Raw genomic sequence first — 17,031 nt, 5'->3', positions numbered from 1 at the left:
GAAGGGGAATGTAGACTAATTTTACTAGTCATACAAGCTGAGCTATTTATTTTATTACCTATTAAAAATTTAATTTTTTTGTATTATATATATTTTTAAATATAAAATAATAAAATATTAATAAAAAATTAAATTAATATATTTTCGAAATGATAGATATCATTAAAATTTTTTAAATTTTACTATATATTTTTATTAAATTATATTTTTTAAATATGTATTAATTTATATCAATAATTACAATAATTGACTCATATATTATATAGTATATCGAAAATCTAACTTTTTTTATCATGTATTTAGTATCATATTATTTCGCATGTTACGATTTTTAAAAAATAAAATAAAAAATTTAATTAACACATCATCATTTTAAAAAAGATCACAAATATTTTTGAAAATTTAAATTTCTCATGTATATTTTTACTATATCATCATTTTCTTTAAAAAGTGTATCAATCTATATTAGTAATATGCATTATATCATAGAACATGTATTATGTATCGTAAAATATCGATAATTATATTAATAATATATATCATATTATAAAATATATATTATATTATATGATATATTTATTATATTATATTAATTTAATATATTTTATAATATATATAATTTTTTATTTATATTATATTATATTATGTTGTTGTTTATAGCAAAATAATGACGACTATGAAACCCATGAGCAAATTATAAAATTTGCTATTATCCTTTCCCCAAACAACTAAACTAACTGGCTAATTAATTATGATGATTTGATTGGGTTTTGCAGCAAAACCTCAAATCAGAAAAAAGGCGGTGGTGGCAAGGAAAGACACAAGAGTGTCAGTTTTCTAAAGTGAAGCTGGCTAAGGAGACATATGGGGTCTTTCTTTGACAAAGAATAAGCTTTTAAATCCAAACAAAACATTTTTGTCTTGTTAATTATATTAACAAATGTGATTCTTCAAATTATATAAATAAATATAGGATTTCATCAAAGGCATACACAATTCAGTTTTGCATAGTTTAAGGGTTTTTTTAAAGAGCAATATTATGTGTATCTATTTTTGATACATAATTCATGTATACAGTGATGTGTCATTATGTAATTAGGTGATTTTAAAACATGTATTATCATATGATAAAGAAATATCTAATCATATGATAACACCTCATCTGTGTATATAAATTATGTATAAAAAATGACTATACATAGTTTTATTGTTTTTAAATCAAATTCAAAAATATAGTTTAAAAAATTTTAAAACCAAATCATATTATTTTATATTTAAACCAAATAAAACTGAAAAAATTATAGTTTGATATGGTTTAGATTATAATTTAAACTTATTAAAATAATGTGTTTTTAAATATATATTATTTAATAAAATTAATTGAATTATAATTTTATAGAATACAATATAAACATATCAAATATATATATATATATATAAAATATTTGTAAAAAAATTGACAAAATAAATATGAAAAAAAAACAATTTACACGTAGTTATTTATTGAAAAATTTTGTCAAATATAATTATATATATATGTATCTTAAAAAAATACTGATTAAAAATCACTCAAATCAAAACTCAAACTTAAAAAAATGGTTTAAAAAATTGTCAACCTAAACCAAACTATTTTACAAACAAAACAAAAACAAATAATAATTTTTAAATGGTTTGGTTCGGTTTTACGATTTAAATTAAATTATGCACAATGCTAGAATTCATCAAACTACTTATCTGAGGGACTCTTGTAATGCCCTTTGATAGGAATTATGATTAATATTTCATTAATTTAGTGATAATTTATTTTTCTCAGCCTTGTAAGAAACTTTAATTTTCATAATAGAAAAGTTAGACCTTATAGGTTAACAAAATTGGTTGGGTTTTAAAACTTTCTGGAAAAACAAATTGGGTTCAAGCCTTTATCATATTATGAAATTCTGATTTACTTAATATAATAATTATAAATTTAATCACTATATTTTGAAATTTATCTGTCCAACCTATGCAGCCACCCTATAGAAGATGGGGATGATACTACTGCTTCTTCTATGAGACATTTTGAGAAGCCCATAAAACAAGGAGTATGACCTGCAAAGCTGAGATTTTACCGAACTGAATCAAAATCTTAATCCATTCTATATGAATAGCTTCAAACTAAGAAAAGAGTAAATTCAATTTTACTTATAAAACTTTCCATGGGCTTCAACAATACCACATAACAATCTGACCCATTGACTATGAAAACTTCTAATTATTTCATAACCCATTGAGGAGGTTGATGTCCAACTTAGGAAGAAAAAAATTACATATTAGATGAACTTAAAGATAATTTAGCTGAGGCCCAAAATCATATAAAGAAGTTTGTTGACATGGGTAAGGCGTCAGCTTTTGAACTAGGCGAATGGGTATTCTTCAAACTACAACCTTATAGGTTCCGACCATTAGCCACCCGCCCCAATGAAAAATTGAGCCTGAGGTATGACAAGCCGTTTGAGATAAATGAAAAGGTTTTCCTCTGTGGGATTGTGTGTAGACTGGAATATCGTTGGTTTGATTGAGTCTTGGAGGTTGTTCTTATTTGGTTTGGCAGAAGCAGTGGTTACTCGGGTGGAGTTTGGCAGTGTTGCTTGAGTGGAGTTCCCTGGTGCTCATCAGATATAACTGTGGTATACAGTGTAACCCATATTTTCTGGCAGTGCAAGAAAGCTATCCAAACACTGAAGTTGCTGCACTAACAAATAGGAATCCCCAATTAGATCTATAAACCAAGCAATAATAAGATGAGTTAGCTAAAAAACTTCCAGACAAATATAGGCACACATACAAGGTTATTTACCGCAATGGAAAAACTAAAGGAGAAAAAGTTACAAGCTTAGTCAGAGTGAGCGCATAGTGTGCATAAAATCCCACCCAAGGTTTCGGATATCCCAAACTTTCATCTATTAAATTTTAAAAATTCAAATATCTATCAATATATTAAATTTTATTGTTAATATCAGAGATAAAATTTTTATTTAAAAAAATTCTCTTATTTTTCTACCGTAATTTTGAAAACTAACTATTTTTTTTAACCTTTATATTTTTCAGGTTTAAAAACTGACACCTTCTAACCCCTACCCCAAGTCTAAAGTGCAACCTCTCATTTTTTTTTTTTTTGTAGTTGTCCCCAGTGTTTTGAAAAATTTCAGTTTCCCTCCTTCTTTAGCTTCAGATTTCAAATAGCCATCGATGTCCTTCTCCTTCTATCTCCGACAACCTCCTCTAACGAGACCAAGCCTCCCTTGTTTGAAACCTTGGGTGGGAATAAGTCTTCTGGCCTAAAATGAATACAACTTATGGAACAAGAAAGACAGTATACAATTATTTGAAAACAAGTTGATATGAATTTCATTTGGAAATTATATTATATATTCATGCGTCAGGGTGAATCTAAATTTATAAGAATGAATTAAGTTCAGTATTCAAATTACATCAAACACAGTTCATACAAAACAAAGAAATATCCATGTATGTGAGGCACTGAGGCTGCAAGTGTCATCATTCACAAATAATTAAGCAACAAACCCTAATTGTCACAGGCTCAGGTTGGAATTCGTGTAAGGGCTTTGGAAAATTACAAGTGATGGGGCATTTAAGAGTGAGTGTGCGTGATTATTGGGTTTGTGGATACAATATTTATAATTAGAGACGCTCCAATCACAAGGTGTGCATAATGTTATTGTAGTGGTGCATTGAAAAAGGGACTGAGTCAATCCTACACAAATTGATTGGAAATTAGAACCACTCCTCTAATGAGTCTAAAACAAAACAAAACAAAACCGGTGATCCTAAGTCAAAATATAGACATATACAAGACTAATCTTCGGTATGATACATCAGGGAGCCTACATAAATAGGTTGGGAAAATCTAACCTGTGACATAATACATTAAAACAACATTTGTCACAGAATACGTAACAATAATTTGTCCTCATAAGACATGATTCTACAAGATTAAATTTCTTTTCTGGTTTTCCACTGCAAATATATAACAAAAATGTGTCCGCCGATTTCAAACTAGGAGTTTGATCCAGAATAAAATAAGAACAGAATGCTCTGCAAGAATAGAAGGGATAGATAAAAGGCAGCTACTTTCTCGTCTGGTCAGATTTTCTTGGATTCAAAGCCCCCTTTAACCTTTTAAGAGTAAACCATTAATTTATTAAAATAAAAAATCCCAATATTTTATCTATTCGGTAATATTCATTTAACTATTTTGCCCTAGATGTTATATTATTATATCAGCATAATCAGGCTAGCTGATTTGACAAGAAATAAGCACAAAACTGTCAAAAGAAAAATAATAAAATCATTGAAATTGTCTCCCCCAAACCACTAGATAAATAAACCATCGCCACCTTCATCGTCAAATCTCCAGATTCCAATCCGATTATGGCTTTGATCAATTGCAAAACCATATCTTTCCTATTGTTCTTTTTCTTCTTCATCCATGTGGGTCTCGTTCCATCAAACGCCGCAAAGCACCACGTCATCAATTTCCGATCGCCCAACCTCTACCCAGAGGGTCTCACTTGGGATCCATACGGCGAGCACTTCGTCGTCGGTTCCCTCCACCACCGCTCTATCCATTCCGTCTCTGATGCCGGCGTCATCCAAACTTTAATCTCCGATACTTCTCTTCCTCCGAACGCCTTCATATTAGGCCTCGCCATCGATTCCATCAACAAGCGTCTCCTAGCCGTCGTACACTCATTCGGCCCTCTCTCTTCCTTCAACGCCCTCGTTGCCTACGACCTTAAAACCCTCCGCCGCGTCTTCGTCTCTCTCCTCGACGATGTCCTTCCCGACGGTGACTTCGGCACAAACAACAGGGCGAACGACGTGGCGGTGGACTTCCAAGGAAACGCTTACGTCACCAATTCGTTAGCTAACTTCATCTGGAAAGTCGACAAAGACGGAGTGGCGTCAGTCTTCTCCAGATCAACAGTTTTCACGGCGCACCCGTTGGCGGTTCCACGGGACGCGCCATTCAGCGACTGTGGATTAAACGGAATCGCTTACATCAGCAAGGGGTACCTGTTAGTGGTGCAATCGAATACGGGTAAGATGTTTAAAGTAAACGCTGAAGACGGGTCAGCCCGGCTTGTCATGTTGAGCGAGAGTTTGACTTGGGCAGATGGTGTTGCAGTCAGAAACGACGGCGTCGTTTTGGTGGTGTCTCATACTAAGCTGTGGTTTCTGAAGTCTGATGATAGTTGGGGAGAGGGAGTAGTGTATGACAAAACTACCCTTGATGAGGAAAAGTTTGCTTCTTCAGTGGCAATAGGAGGGGATAATAGGGTTTATGTGTTATATGGGCATGTGATGGAGGGTATAATGGGAAATGGAGAAAGGGAAGAGTTTAGCATAGAAGAAGTGAGATCAAAGAAAGAGGGGGAGGATGAAAATGTGTGGGTTTTTGTATTGATTGGGTTGGGTTTGGCTTATTTCTTGTTTTGGAGATTTCAGATGAAAAAACTTGTTACAAATATGGATAGGAAGATTAATTGAGTCTTTGTTTTATGTAGAGATGTTAAATGGGTCAAGTTAACCTGAGGTATAGAAAAATGGCTTGACCTATTGTTCACCTCTAATTGTATGCATTTTTATTATTGGTATTTAGTGGGTTTTCTAATAGGCTTCCATTTCCTGTATTGTTGTTACACTTGCTGAAAATTGAAATTGAAGTCCATTTTCAATTTTTGATATGAATGTTATGTTAACTAATTTGCAAGGTTTGGCTTCAAGTTCCTGGTTATGTTTATTACTTTTGGGTACGGGAGTTTATATATCATATATCATTTAACAGATGTTAACAATCACTTAAATTTGTGATTATAATGGGATTGAAATGATGTTTAATCTAATATCATTCAATTATTGATACTAAAGTTGGATAATGCAAATCAATGGTTAATCTTATACAGATGTTATTTATATGTCTCAACTAAGGGAACCCAAACTCTAAAATGAAAATCCCAACAGAAACAAGGAGCAAATTGGGAATTCCGAGTTACCTTAGGATTAAATATTCAATTCTATGCATATTTACATACAAGGATAATGAATTAACACCTTTGTTGGAGATTTCATCATTTTTAACTTTATGATGAGTGATTTCACAACTCTGTACAATGTACTAAGATTTCTACTAGTTTACATGGAGACAACCATGAAATTGATATATCGATGAAAGTGTTGATAGGCTAACATGATCGTTAGATTGCAAATTGTCGAAGGGAGTTCTAGTAAAGATGTTGAAAGAAAAAAAATTCTCTCTTAGAACTAGGCTAGACGACTACTACCCTAAAAATAGATAATTAGTTGAATTGACAAAAAAAATCCAACCTTAAGTCAAACTTTGATAAATTACCGTTCAATCCTTCAACTTTTAGGATATCACCTTTTGACTTTAATGTTTTAATTTCTTATATTTATATCTAACAATAAGTATGACATTCATCAGGACACAATAAAATTTGAGTCACTCATTAATAGAGTTCGAAATTATTGTGTTCAGGTGTGATTTACTTTTTATGTAATAAATCTAAAACCCTTTAATCATGAAAAACAAACAGTTATTGTATGTGATTCATAAGTTTTCTATCACGTTAATAATGAATAAATTCGTATATAATATACAATTATTCAACCCTTTATTCACAAATTATGAGTAACTTCTAACAAGATATTATAAGTATCAAAATAATAGAGAATCAATAAAAATTGATTTTAACATTTTAAAAAGTACAATTATCGTACATTTGAATTATTGTATTAACCGATATTTCATTGAGGTTAAAGTATATAAATAATGTCTATCTAAATCATCTTTAAAATTAATGCTTAGCTAGTCAAGCAATGACCAAACTAACATTATATCAGATACTATACAAGATTTTAGTACATTGTCATAACTAAACTATATCGTGAGATATATATTCTCATACCTAAGAGTAGTAAATCTCATATAAGTCCACAAAAACTTTGAAACATCTCCACACAGCCAATAATTATTGTATTGATAACCTTAAAAAAATGTTATATTAGGTCAACGTCAAACTAGACCAACTAGTACGCATGACATTCTGATGATATCAAAATAGAAGATCACATGCACTATTGTCTATTATATAATTTGTTCCATAGGGTTGGTCAATTTTGTGAATATGAAATCAATATACACTCATCTGTTGTACTAGATTATAACTAACAACGTTTACAAGTGAGATATATTACTACCTTTCAATAGGAGTATTCAACATGAAAATAACCTATTATACTAAAGCTATGGACGTTTTTAAAATACCCATCAATACACATAGAATTACCATGATCAAGATATATAATAATCCCCTTACCATAGTTTTACTGATTTGAAATTCGTATAAACATATATACTCATAGTTGTATAAATATGATTAGCATGAATGTTATTGCCAAGAAAATTGGGTAGAAAGCACCAACTCCAACATCAACCTTAATGGAATACTAGTTGATGAAAAAATTCAATTACACAATAATTGTATCATTGATAGTTTGTTAACCTTTTATCAATTGGGTGGTCATAAAGTAAGTTTGATGACATCGAGATTGATTTCTCATATTGTAAATATATTACTACTGTGCACAAAATGACATTACCAAACTCCTTCACAAATAACCCATGTTTTTATATTTGAACTAAGCCTTAAACTAGTCATGAGGTGGTAGGTTAATCAATCCGACCAATTAAACAAATTAATGATATCAATATGAAATAATTAAAATTATATATATAATTAATATAATTATTGAATAATGTTCACCCATAAATGTTATACGCCTAATCATAGTCTCAAAATATAGATTTAATTATCATCTTTTGCAAATATTAATGTAAGAAATGAAACTAACGTTATTATAACAGTTTAATCCTATTTCACGACACGGCAAGTTTTGACCATGACCTAGACTAGATTTGTTGTTGGTTTCTGATCAACTCGATTCGAGCTTTAAATTAGTGATTCCAACATAAGGTCGGTTTGATAACACTTAGGGCACCCATGAGTATTAGGAATTATTGGTGTTCCGCAGTTGTAACAGAATGCATCTCCACACCTGCATTGATTCATCCATAAACCGATTAGCATCTATTACAAATATACATTACATGTTAGATAGATTATTAGCAGAATAAAAAAAATAGCCAACTCAATCTACCAAAGTTGGACCTCAAATTGAACCATTTCAATCCATTCCACCAGCAAAAATTGAGAAACTTGGGCAAATGTATGTATATATGGCCAATGAAAAAGCATCATGCAAACCTTCATTTATCCAAGTTTATCTACAAATGATCAAAACAGAAAGGTTTGCTTAAATCATACTGGAAAGAGGAGGAAAATAAACTGAAAATGGGATTTCTCCTACTGAATTTCTATCTCAGAATTCAGTATTCTTAATCATGGAATCACAGGCACAGATGGCAAACCAATTTGTATAACGGTTTGATGCAATTGGTGAGTTTTTTTAAAACAAAACTTGAAAAATAGTTTGATTTTCAAACCAAACCAAAACATTCTACCTTTCAAACCAAACTATTACATTAGTTTTGAGTCTATTAAAATCATATAAATAAAAATGTAAGTTTTTAATATGTAAAATAAATATAAAATATATATACAAATAAAATAAATTTAAAAAAAGGTTAGGCGCCAAATATGGTTTTATATATATACATATATATATATATATATATATATATATATATATACGCAATATGTATGTGCATGTCCAAAGGCTTCTTTTTAAAAAATCTGTCAACTTCTGGTTCAGTCAAGTTTTACTGTTTGAATCGAATTATTCACGCACTTTCAAGCTAATATATCATGGAAAATAAATCTGACCTGCACTGGATAGCCGCGCAACCTGATTTCTTCTCAACAAAGTAATTACAATGAGGACATCTCTTCCATTTCTTTTTCTCTGCCAGCTTCATCACCATAATGTCTTCATTGCTTCCCTCATACTTCTTCAATTTTTGAAACTTCCTGCACTTAAGCCCCTTATGCCAAGCAACTTTACATTGCGCACAAAACTTTCTCCTACAATTCGCACACTTTGATTTCCTTATAACCTCTCCCCCATCGTCAATCATCAGCGCCGAACAATCTCTGTACGGGCAATAAAATCTTTGAGCCTCGGGAATCACAGCGTCACACAACGCATTTCCCCACCGATCAAAAACATCTTGAGGAAGAATACTTCGACAGTACTCGGGCTCCAGTAATCCTCCACAGTTGGATTCTGGGCAGGGGATTGAAGTATTGTTTTCTTGCAACTTTGAGCCCACGTATTTGGCGATGCAGGTTTTACAGTAAGAATGAGGACAACCCTTTATGTTAAACGAGTCATTTGCAGTCTTGGGTTCGACGCAGATCGAACAAACAAACGGAGGGACGTCGTCGTTTTTAGAATTTGAAGACTGCCCAGATTCCGTTACGGAAGGGTTTGAAAAGGGTTTTCCTGGGAATGTGGTGGCGGCCTTGAGAGAAAGCTCGAAGCTTTTGAATCCAGTGAAGTGATCAGCTGAGATGGCGGCGGCGGCGGTGCCGTTTGTGCTGCCGCATGTTCGTGGCCTGAAAACGAATCCATCATATTCAAGAACCAGAGGCTCAATCGGATTATTCATGAGGTTCTTTTAAGGATCTTTCTTCTGTCTTCACTCTTCATCACCGATTGTGGGTGTTTGTAGGTTTCCGATAAACTACAGATGACGATTCAATTGGAATGGATATTGATTCCTCCTTTTACGCCCTGCGAATATTTGCTTTCCTGTTTTGAATTGTAATCCTTAATTCATATATATCATCTTTAATACTATTTTTCATTAATTATCTCTTTTAATTAAATTAAATTTTATTTTTATCAAAATAAATGAATAAAACTGTCTGTTATCTAATTTGTTCCAAAGGGCAGCTCAATTTAGTGAATATAAAATTAATATAAATTCATGTGTTGCACTAAAAGATATGTTATAAACATTATACATAAAATTTTCACTATACACGTTAATCCCCTTATTATAGTTTTAACGATACAAAGAAATACGCGTAAACATATATACTGATAGTTGTATAAATATGACTTAACATGAATGATATTGCCCAGAAGATCCACTACAAAACACCAACTCCAACATCAACCTTAATGAAATGCTAGTTGATGGAGGGATTCAATTGCATCATAAAGTTTGATGACATTGAGATTGATTTCTCATAGTATAAATATATAACTACTATGCACAAAATGACATCAAGAAACTCCTTCACAAATAACCCATGTTTTTTATATTTGAACCACTTAAAAATTTCTGTTTCGTTTGGATTGGAAAAGGGTTTAGTTTTGGTCGATAAATTTTTTATGTGGTTTGGATTATTTCAAGCCGAATCAAACTGCAAAGCATATATATATATATGACAGAATTTTTCAATAACAATTGTACAAGTTTACAATTAAATGATTTTAATAGGTTCAAACTTTAATCTAAACTAGTTTAATTGGAAACCTAAAATGATTTGGTTTGAAAATTTTCCAAAACATTTTTTACCTCTACTCTTAATTATGGAATCAAAGGCAGAGAAGGCAAACCAATTTGTATAAATCAAGAAATCATGGAAAATAAATCTGACCTGCAGTGGATAGTCTTGCAACCTGATATCTTCTCAACAAAGTAATTACAATGAGGGCATCTCTTCCACTTCTTTTCCTGTGCCAGCTTCATCAGCATAATGTCTTCTATACTTCCCTCAGCCTTACACAATTCTTGAAAATTTTGAGCCTCGAGAATCACAGCCTCACGCGACAAATTTCCCCACCGATCAAAATCATCTTGAGGAAGAATACTTCGACAGTACTCAGGCTCCAACAATCCGCCGCATTCGGGTACTGGGCAGGGGATTTTGAAGTAATGTTTTCTTCCAACTTCGAGGCCACGTATTTGGCGATGCAGTTTTTACAGTACGAATGAAAACAACCCTCGATGATAAACGAGTCATTTGCAGCCCTGGGTTCGAAGCAGATCTCACAGATAAACGGCCGGTCGTCGTCGTTTTTAGAATTTGAAGACTGCCCAGATTCGGTTACGGAAGGGTTTGAAAAGGGTTCTCTATAGGCGTCGAGATCAGTGAAGTTTTGGTGTGTGATGTCGGGCCTGAGAGGAAATTTGAAGCTTTTGTATCCAGTGAAGTAATCACCTGAGACGGCGGTGCCGTTTGTGCTGCCGAATTTTTCTGGCCAATATAAGAATCCATCATAATCAAGAATCACATTCTTAATCGGATTATTCAGGAACTTCTCTAAGGATCTTTCTTCTGTCTTCATTTGTCTAAGGATGTCTTCATCATTGATACGGTGATGGATTGTGGGTATTTACAGGTTTCAATGGCGATTGAATTGAAATAGTTACTGATTCCAACTATGTAACTGCGAATATTAGCTTTCCATGTTTTCATTTGTAATCATTTATTGATATACATCATCTTTAATGTCTTCTTCCATTAATTATCTGTTGGAATTAAATTAAGTTTTATTTCTTATCACGATAAGTTTGGAAATAATAGGAAGAATTAGTGGTCTGAAAGAGCCGGCCTGGCTCGGCCCATCAGACTAATGGATTGGGCAAGGCTTGGGGTCCAAATAGTAATGGGTGTTCTGAACAGATTGACCCATTAATATATAAAGGTCTGCCCATATAATAATGACCCTTAATTGGGTCGGACCGGGTCAGCCTATTTAATCAGTTTTTTTTAATTTTTAATTAAAATTTTTAAACATAATTTTTTTTAATTATTAAAACCGAGAACAGTATCCCGAAATTTTATTTATAATCTCTCACTTATGACAGAAGAATACAATAATTATATAATGAAAAATATTAAAAATTGATAATATAGTATAAATAAATTAATTTACATATTGTATAAATTACAAAACATAAATAAAATATATCTACTATATAATATTTATCTACTCATTTTCTATATTTAAATATCTGAATTCTTCAAAGATAAAGAATTATTATTTACGAATTCAGATATTTTATAATATTTTGTAATGATAAAATTAAAATAAAAATGAAATTATAAATATAAAGAATTATTAGTTACGAATTCATATATTTTTCAAAAAAGAGTTAATGAGAGAAAATGAGATCGAAAATATAATAAAATAATTAAAATTGAGAGATTAAAATATTTATAAATAAAAGTGAAAATGAAAGAAAATAAAATAGATTTATCTAAAAAAACAAAAAAATTAAACAGAGACAAACGACTTCTACCATTTCTGCCTTAGCCTTGGAGAAGGCAGAAGCTTTGCTTCTCCAAGACTAAAGTTAAAAATTGTATATATTTTTTTATTTTTTATATATAGTATCCGGCCAGGCTGAGCCAACCCATCGACTTAATATTAACATCTTAAACCTGTCCGATAGGCCCATGGGCTTAGCCCAGCATGTTACAGTGTTGGGTCGAGTTTTTTTGTGTTGAGCTTTTTTTTCTTATTTCGGGTCAAACCTCCATTTAATCTGATCCAATTGACGTATCTAGGAAGAATATTCCACTGGATTTTTTTTTTTTTGGGAGTGGAAATTGGAAGCGTTTGAATCCAGTGAAGTAATCAGCTGAGACGGCGGTGCCGTTTGTGCTGCCGAGTTTTCGTGGAAGAATCACAGTGAGCTTCTTTAATGATCTTTCTTCTGTCTTCATGTGATGAATTGGTTACGTACAGCGAATATTAAATTATAATCCTTTATTTATATAAATCATCTTTAATATTATTTTCCATTAATTATCTAGTGGAATTAAATTAAGTATTATTTCGTATCAAAATAAGTTGGAAATTATCTTGTGGATTTTTTTAAACATAGGGTAAACTTTATTCCCAAATTTAAAGAGATAAAATCAATAAATATATAATTGAGTATTATTTTATTTTTAATTCAAAATTATCTAATCACATAACAACATATTATCATTTGTATGTAAATTTGTGTATGTAGTTTTACATTTGGGTTTTCGGAGAATTTGATTATATTTCAAATACTGGTTGCATTATATATCTCTAAAGACCTTCGATTTATCATAGAATAAAAGAGTTAAAATGATAAGAATTTACAATTGAATTGAATTTCTTAATAGATTGTGACACAAACAATGCTACATGTACAGTTTTAAGTATATAATTGGTTATATTTAAGATAATATGTATAAGATGTTACTTTTATTTTTAATTCAAAATCATTCATTCATATAAATATCCAATCACATAATATTATATCTATTCAATTAAATACTTAAAAAAATGTGTACATAGTTTTATTGTTATGATTGAACTTATTATTATTAGGAAAGAATAAAGAGGGTAAAAATTGCAAACCATAATGCTATATAGGGCTGACTCACGATTAAAGAGTTCATGATCGGCTTACCCCTAACTTAAGTTTGTGTGTTCAAACCAAACTTAAATTGGGTTCGCACGAAATGTTTAGCTCAGCTCCCCAAATGACATCATTCATTTTAATTTTTTTTAATGATGCAAGTCATGCTCAACTCACTAGCTAAGCATGGCATTTGTTTGGGTTTGGATTCAGGTTTGTTTTCCCTACTACTTCCAGCTCGTATTCGACTTCTTGTTTGTATTCGGGCACGTTCGAAAAGAATTTGTTTTAAGTTCGAATAAACTCGCTTCAAATCCAAACCCTAGTGCCATGATATTTAACACAAATGAGAAACTCTAAGTTTGCATTCAAAGAATGAAGGCTGTTTCATGGGCAATTTATGAATGTGAAGTTCAAGAGTTGAATCATGAGTGTCACTGGCTAAAACTGCAGATAAAAAGCAAATCATTGCTCAAGGGAAACTCTTACTTAAGAGTGCAGCATTTTTACACATTAGTTAAATAGCTAGTGCTGTATGGAAAGAGCTTACTTGTATGACATTTTTATGCTCTTCATTTTCAGCTACTTCTTGCAGGCAATTTCACCATTCTCTTTAAATGAAAACTTTACTGAACCAAACTTGAAAAAGCAAAAGGCTGGCAAAAACCTAAGAGATAGCCAAAATATATAGAAGCTTAATTCAAGATAACAATGGTGAAAAGAGCAATTTACAAAACTGAAGATGAAATGAACCTTTTACTCCTTCTCAGTATTTCAAAATACTATTTTAATTTTTTATTTTTATTTCATTTGAAGTACTCCATAAGTGTTTACATTAGATGAAATCTGCCTTGTAATTCCATCTTAATTCTTTAGAACTAGAAAGGAATCTCCTTATCTCTCAGAAGTAGTCTTAATGATCAAATTTAGGGCACTAATGTAGAGAACTTGACTGCAATCCACATTCATAACAGAATGTAGATCCACACCTGCGATTGACCAAAGAATTACAAATTAGACTAGAATTAAATTTTGCTTATATAAACTTATCTATATAAATTAGGGTGATAGATTGTGATTGAGTAATCTAATTATTTATTTTTTCTCCCACTTTAAAATTACCGAAATAAACAAATGGTCATAATATTACTCATTAGACAATATGATTGGTTGTGTTAGAAGTAGAGCCTCCCTAGATATGGCAGAAAATTATACATTACATGAACCCTTGAGACAAAGGAATCATACAACCGATATATAATTCTAAAACAATAAAATTATACGTACATGTTTTACACTTAATTTATGTCATCATATGATTAGATGATTTGATTTTAAATTAAAAATAATATAACATTTAATCACATATTGATACATATATCTATGAACTTATTTATATAATTAAAATGAGTACTTGCACTATTACTCAAATAATAAACAAAGTGATACAACAAAACCTAGATGGGTAGCAAGAAATAAGCAGAAATTAACCACACCTGCACTCAATAAAACAGCAGCCAAATGATTTTTCCACAAAGATTTTGCAATTAGGGCACTTTTGCCACTTCTTCTTCTTGGCTAAATCATTTAGCACAGCTTCCTCCCCAAGCTTCTGCAATTTCTGAAACTGAGCACACTCAAACTCTGTATGCCAAGGAACCTTACACTTGACACAAAACAATCTCTGACAAAAAGGGCACTTTGATTGCTTAATCCTCTCTCCTTCTTCATTAATCATCATCACCGAGCAATCTCTATAAGGGCAATAAAATTTCCCGCCATCATCAATGGCATGGCAGACTCACAAAGGGCGTCACCCCATCTCACAAATACATTATACGGGAGGATCAAACGGCAGTATTTAAACTCAAGCACGCCTCCACAGTTTGAAACTGGGCAAGTGATATATGTAACATTGTCGTCAAGCTTAGAAGCTATGTATTTGATGGTGCATTGAGTGCAGTAAAAATGGGAACAACCCTTAACGTTGAAGGAATCTTGCAGAGGCTTTGAATCTACACAGATTTCGCAAACGAAAGATGGATTCTGGGTGTCATCAGTTTCAGGATTTGAAGACTGCCCAGTTTGAAGAACAGGTAAATCATCATGAACATCAGTGAAGGAATCATCTTCTTGTTGCAGCTTGATCTGAAAGCAAGCGAGCTTTCAAGTCTTGGGCTTTTTGTTTAGTTTTTTCACGAACTTTGACAGTTGGTTGCCCATACTAGGTCTTGAAATTTATGCTGTGTTTGTGGAAGTTAAATATTTGACCAGTTTTTTGTTTTTGAATGTGAATATTTGGCTTGAATTGGAAGACTACAAATCAAATTCTTTTTCCCATTACCAATTTGGAATGAGAAGAAACACTATCATATTATCTCTTAAATAATGTTATGAGAAATTATTATATAAATAAAAGATAATATACACATGTATTTATCCATCTGAGAATTCTTCTTCATTCCTGAATCTTATATTTTTCTGTTGTTAAAGCTATGTGCATTTACCAAAAAGGGTATCAACGATGTGTGATATATTAATCGATATGGTAGGGGTGAGGTAGTCTAAACCCCCTATTTTGGTGCAACTACTGGGCCGTGTTAGGCCTATGAGCTATGTAAATTGTGTCAAGCCAACCCGATACAGTCTATCATTGTTCTATTTATTAAAAAAATTAATAAGTGCATATAGTTAGTAATGAATTGATATTATGAAAAGCCTAAAAGATATTATAAAAAATAATTAAAACATTAAAAAATATAAATTAATATCATAGAGTACTAAGAAGACATTAATAATTAATTATCGTGAGTAACCAAAGAAATATTATCTAAAAAAAAATGAAAATTAAAAAATATATAAATTTATACCATCAAAAACACAGAAGACATAAATAATTAATTAATATCAAGGTAAATTCAAAAGATATTACTGAGAAGATAATTAAAATATATATAATTTAACGAGTCATCCTACAAAAACATACGGATCCACTCAAACCCTTTGGCATGGTGCATTACTTTAGAGTTAATTTGACACAATCCGATGCAATCCATTGCCACATCTAATGTGTAATTATAAGTTATTATTATTATTATTTTAATGATAAATCTCATCTAAGTTAAATCATCTTTTCGAAACTGAACCACCTATATCAACAGATCAAATCTCAAATACAATGACCAACTTCAACCATTGCAAGTTACGAATTCAATCTTAAATTTTCGACAAAAAAGATTTAAATTCATACCGTTTTATACATAAAATCCCCTCTATTATCACTCATACAACTCCTTAAAAGTAAATATAAGTTATTATAAGTTGTTGTGATGCAATAGACAGTGATACTATGCAACTGTTCAATTAGTCAATTAAGAAATATAATTTTCTTAACGATGTATCAGTCCATATAATTTTTCAATGTACAAAAGTGATGCATATAATATTATTGAATTATTAAACAATGCAACACCCATATAATAAAATCATGATGGCATATGAAATTGACTTTATGTGGTAAAAGATGTTGACTGATAACAACTTCTCTTTTCAGGAGGAAAGTGTCCACCAAC

At 31.3% G+C, this 17,031-nt stretch overlaps 4 protein-coding genes across 5 annotated transcripts; 1 reads left to right on the top strand and 3 right to left on the bottom strand.

Annotated features, from left to right (window-relative positions):
- Positions 1-4,258: 4,258 nt before the first annotated feature.
- Positions 4,259-5,747, top strand: LOC123200985. Its single transcript, XM_044616416.1, has one exon. The coding sequence runs from the start codon at positions 4,432-4,434 to the stop codon at positions 5,548-5,550; it is 1,119 nt and encodes a 372-aa protein (XP_044472351.1). The 5' UTR covers positions 4,259-4,431; the 3' UTR covers positions 5,551-5,747.
- A 2,124-nt stretch (positions 5,748-7,871) lies between these two features.
- On the bottom strand, positions 7,872-10,801 carry LOC123200987 (E3 ubiquitin-protein ligase RNF144A-like). Of its 2 annotated transcripts, none has more exons than XM_044616418.1 (3): positions 10,713-10,801; positions 8,928-9,837; positions 7,872-8,139 (listed from the first exon to the last, which is right to left on the bottom strand). In XM_044616418.1, the coding sequence occupies exons 2-3, from the start codon at positions 9,710-9,712 to the stop codon at positions 8,034-8,036; spliced, it is 891 nt and encodes a 296-aa protein (XP_044472353.1). In that variant the 5' UTR covers positions 9,713-9,837; positions 10,713-10,801; the 3' UTR covers positions 7,872-8,033. The 2 variants fall into 2 exon arrangements, with proteins under 2 accessions (XP_044472353.1, XP_044472352.1); XM_044616417.1 differs by having other exon boundaries at positions 8,928-9,855; positions 10,713-10,798.
- A 68-nt stretch (positions 10,802-10,869) lies between these two features.
- On the bottom strand, positions 10,870-11,403 carry LOC123200879. Its single transcript, XM_044616261.1, has one exon. The coding sequence runs from the start codon at positions 11,401-11,403 to the stop codon at positions 10,870-10,872; it is 534 nt and encodes a 177-aa protein (XP_044472196.1).
- A 2,990-nt stretch (positions 11,404-14,393) lies between these two features.
- Positions 14,394-16,469, bottom strand: LOC123200878 (probable E3 ubiquitin-protein ligase RNF217). Its single transcript, XM_044616260.1, is given in 4 exon segments — positions 14,394-14,448; positions 14,956-15,245; positions 15,248-15,607; positions 16,446-16,469. Coding segments are annotated over 4 exon segments (729 nt in total).
- Positions 16,470-17,031: the final 562 nt, after the last annotated feature.

The sequence above is a fragment of the Mangifera indica genome, chromosome 17 (assembly GCF_011075055.1).
Source record: "Mangifera indica cultivar Alphonso chromosome 17, CATAS_Mindica_2.1, whole genome shotgun sequence".
Taxonomy (NCBI): Eukaryota; Viridiplantae; Streptophyta; class Magnoliopsida; order Sapindales; family Anacardiaceae; genus Mangifera; species Mangifera indica.
This window is presented reverse-complemented; position numbering and strand designations above follow the sequence as displayed.